Genomic DNA, 4,012 nt, shown 5'->3' with positions numbered 1-4,012 from the left:
CTGTTTCTGTCTTTGATGATGATGAGGAGGAGGAGGGTCGTCAGCACCCATTCCCTGCTAGTCGTCCCAACAAGACCCGGCAAGTTACAAATCTTGTAGGTTATTTACGCGTGTCTCAACGGAACAGTCATGTGGGAACGGCGCTCGGAATACGTAAAGAAGAGAACAACGTGATCAATGCGTCGCGTCTGTCAAGATGAAGTATGATGTGGGACGTTGAAACCCGCGGATCGCGTGGCGGAGCAGTATTATTTGTTTCGATGAGCTGGGGCACAGTGTCTATACATCGATCTCCAGTGGGATATATAAATATACGTATATACAAATATACACTGTGAAAAGTAGCTATCCGATTCGGCGTCGCTGGTCAACTGTGATCAAGCAACTTAGTAGAGAGTTACAGTCTGCTTTTAGATTGCCGCACTCAAGCCCTTCGGTCCGATGTAGACTCAAGCACATAAGATTGGTAGGCGAACATGCAGAGGCTTGTTGCAGGCCATCATCCGGCCTAAATATGATAGACACCAGGACCGATTACCCGTTTATCACCATACTTTTGAGTTTGAATGTAATACGACAACTGCCAAGAATCTCCCAGTAAAGCACCGTCAAGGTGTTAGTTAATCACCTCGCCCTTTTACGTTCACCATCTAGTCAATGATGTTATCATCTTTGAGGTGATGGTGTTGAGCAGGTGCTGATTAGAACCTGGCTTCCGGTTGTTTACGTTTAGCAGTTGTACCGATGAGTAAGCTGGTAGTTTATCACCATACGACACCTGCCAAGAATCTCCCAGTAAAGCACCGTCAAGGTGTTAGTTAATCACCTCGCCCTTTTACGTTCACCATCTAGTCAATGATGTTATCATCTTTGAGGTGATGGTGTTGAGCAGGTGCTGATTAGAACCTGGCTTCCGGTTGTTTACGTTTAGCAGTTGTACCGATGAGTAAGCTGGTACCCCACAAAGACGATCCTACTCCGGTACTTGCGTTCACCGCATCTTGGTAGGTAGGATCCCGTGACGTACCAGTTACTGTTTCAACAACATACCATTTAGCCATGTGTGAATGATCCACAGTACGCATAAATTGCACTTAGACCAAATGTAGCTGGCTCGCGTCACGTGATGCGGCGTTGGCTTCTCGGTGGAAGCTCCAGGCTACTTCTTCCTTTTCAGAGAAGATTGCTCACATTTGAAAGGTTCTAGCTACAATCATGGTAACTTCACGCAAACGTTGTGAATTCTGTACACCTCAACTGTTGTTCATATTGAAGATTCCACAGAATTCGACGATGAGCCGTCGTAAACTGGTGGTAAATGGTTTCCGAACTGTTACATGTGAAACCATCCTGTGTGGCTAGATTGCAGAACAGGAACTTGAATCGAACGTCAAAAACGCACAATACTACTTTATAGGTGCGATTCTCACTAGCCGTCCATAGTTGTTTATTCCTAGTGTAATATAAGCTTGGAAACTGCAGGTAAAATAACACACAGGTGGAATGAATCTCTCTCTCCGGAGTACGTGTAGAACGTTGTAAAATGTACACCCTCGGTTACATCGTTCATGTGACTGACCTTACCGTGGTGTGACGGTCTACGTACCTCGATGACACATTGAGCACGACACTCGCAGCGTCTCACAGCAGGTTGGTCAATGGTTAGAGGTCGGACGAACATACTCTCCTGGTCATCTAGTTTGGGGGTTGGAACATGCGTGGCAACTTAATCCGTAAAGACGTAATGCACTACTCATAAGGTCGCTGAAAATTCTTCGACAGCCCACGACCGGTTTCTCCATTCTTGGGACTCATCAGGTAGGCGCATTCCCCGAGTTTCCGTCAATCTTACGTTCCACTTGAAACCAAATTGCACGAAACTAGCGAAATACACTCATTTGCAAACAAATTCGTTTTTTCGGGAGACTCACCTGGAACTCAACCGGATCTCTCCTCTATGATATTTTTACATTTTCCGCCAAACAGCCCTTGCCTTGTGATCAGGCTTTTGAGCTAAAGGCTGTGGTTGAGGACTTATATCGTCTAGGTGTGGATGACCGGGTAGTATCCCAGCCCACGTACAACCGCGAGTTGCACATATACAACTAAACTCATGCCACATCTACCGCCTTAGGACAGCGAAGCATCAGTGTTGAACATGCTGTCGATGATGATGATAATGATAGCATGGTTCATGGGACTCTTCGTTTTTTTCCAATCAGGTAAGCATCTGTGTCACGCTTAAAACATTAAGCATACTTGCTTCAGAACTGTGGATTTTTTAGCCTCTCTCTCTCTCTCTCCGGTCTATTCTCACAGGTCCGAGAAGCCAATATGTACTTTTTCATCGAGTCTGCTATCGCTCTCCTCGTCTCGCTTGTGATCAACGTTTTCGTCGTGTCCGTATTCGGCGCCGGCTTTTACGGCAAAAATGTCACACAAGTGGTAAGCTACTATTTCACTCCACTCACCCATCGATTTCGGTCTTAATTATCTGTTGGTCAACGGTGTTTTCTCGTTCCAACGCATATGTGTGGAAATTTGTACACACTATTTTGTGGGTTTGACTGTTTACTTTCCATGTTTGACGTGTTCTCTCTTTTCATTTTGAAAAGCAAAGAGTTCCAGTGTGTGTGTGTATGTGTGTGTGTGTGTGTGTGTATACTCTCACTCATGTTGTTCACTCCGGTCGATCAACTTGTTATGTGTTTGGTGGATGCTTCGTTTTCGTCTACCAGTGGAAATGTGTAGAGCCCTGTTCGGGACTGAAATCTTGCCAGTGAGAGTGACCCTCTCTTGAGTGAGTTTTGAATAAGCAGAGAAAAGGAGGTGGGCTGTTAGGGCATGTTAAATTCGGAGTCAACGGTGTCTTCTTCAGCTACTAGTGGATTCGGGAATCTCGTTTGAGTTACGGAACTAAACACTGTGTTCCTCATTGGTAACGAATCGTGTGTCAAGAAAGGAAGAATCGTTCTCTCCCACCCGCTTATCACAAGTTAGCTCGAAGCTCCCGATTCTCTCCGCATTCGCTTCACATGTGTTAATCTCGTCACTCACGTAGGCAACCATCGTCACCCTTCTTGTTGCACGGGAATCGCTGTCGACTTTCTACTCCGAAGTGTTTTAAAACTAACAATAGAAACAGCGAAATCCTCTTCACCAGTGCATTCCATAACCATTCATAAGTTGGTATTGAACAGTTCGGAAGAATCGAACAATTCCCTCCATATTGACTGACACTGAGTGATACTGCGGTTAGTTTCTCCGCTCACCCGTCCTCCACACACTGCAGATGCCGAACGAGGGATGTTCTCTTGTGCGAACCAAATCAAGTCCAACGAACTGCAGTCGGCTCACACGTACAAATAACTGGACGTGAAACTTACTCATCTGTACACGTGGTCACCATGGAGCGACTATTGCGCATTCCAGCTACTGAAGCCAAGGAGCAAGGTCCTGCCAAGCTTGTACTTACAGACAGCGAGTGAGCTGCTAACTAAACACATTCCCGAATATACAAGGACAGAGGTAAACATCTCCGCGCACACTCACTCATTTAGAAAGCCAAGCAATACCACACTCAACTCGATCACTCCACGTATGGTTAGAATCAAAGCCAAATTAAGGGTGGGAAGTATCAAGTCAATGAATCCTTGATATTTCTACCTGTCAAACCGAGCAGTCGTTTCTCCTTGTCGCCTGAGTCTGTCCTCATTCTGGTTAGCACGCACGGGCGGTACATTTCCACTGTTCTCCGATAATTCAGTGATTTTCGCGTTTGAATCACTCGTTTGATAAGTTTCCCCCTGTCCTGGTGCAAACACCAAAGGGAAAAAACCAACTCCATTGCGGAAGCATGAACAGCATGGGCTGTCCAGATGTGATGAATCAAAAGCATCTGGTGTGCGTTGGGTGATTGCACGGTCGCCTCGGAGGTCAGTCATCCGGAGTTCGAACTCCGGCACAGCCATGGATACGAGAACCATCGTCCAGCTGTAGTACCCTTTCGGTG

General features: G+C 46.1%; 2 protein-coding genes across 2 annotated transcripts in view; one reads left to right on the top strand and one right to left on the bottom strand.

Moving 5' to 3' along the window:
* The window catches only part of T265_11863 (hypothetical protein), a gene marked incomplete at both ends in the record, with an annotated part of 53,899 nt that overhangs the window by 25,213 nt on the left and 24,674 nt on the right, over nt 1-4,012 (top strand). The window contains one exon of the mRNA XM_009178661.1: nt 2,320-2,445. Within this exon, the coding sequence (XP_009176925.1) occupies nt 2,320-2,445 (126 nt within the window). The remainder of the gene's footprint in view (nt 1-2,319; nt 2,446-4,012) is intronic.
* Nucleotides 1-4,012, bottom strand: part of T265_11862 (hypothetical protein) — a gene marked incomplete at both ends in the record, with an annotated part of 15,589 nt that overhangs the window by 6,021 nt on the left and 5,556 nt on the right. The gene's annotated exons all lie outside the window — the stretch shown is intronic.

Source organism: Opisthorchis viverrini, assembly GCF_000715545.1.
Source record: "Opisthorchis viverrini unplaced genomic scaffold opera_v5_620, whole genome shotgun sequence".
Classification (NCBI taxonomy): Eukaryota; Metazoa; Platyhelminthes; class Trematoda; order Opisthorchiida; family Opisthorchiidae; genus Opisthorchis; species Opisthorchis viverrini.
This window is presented reverse-complemented; position numbering and strand designations above follow the sequence as displayed.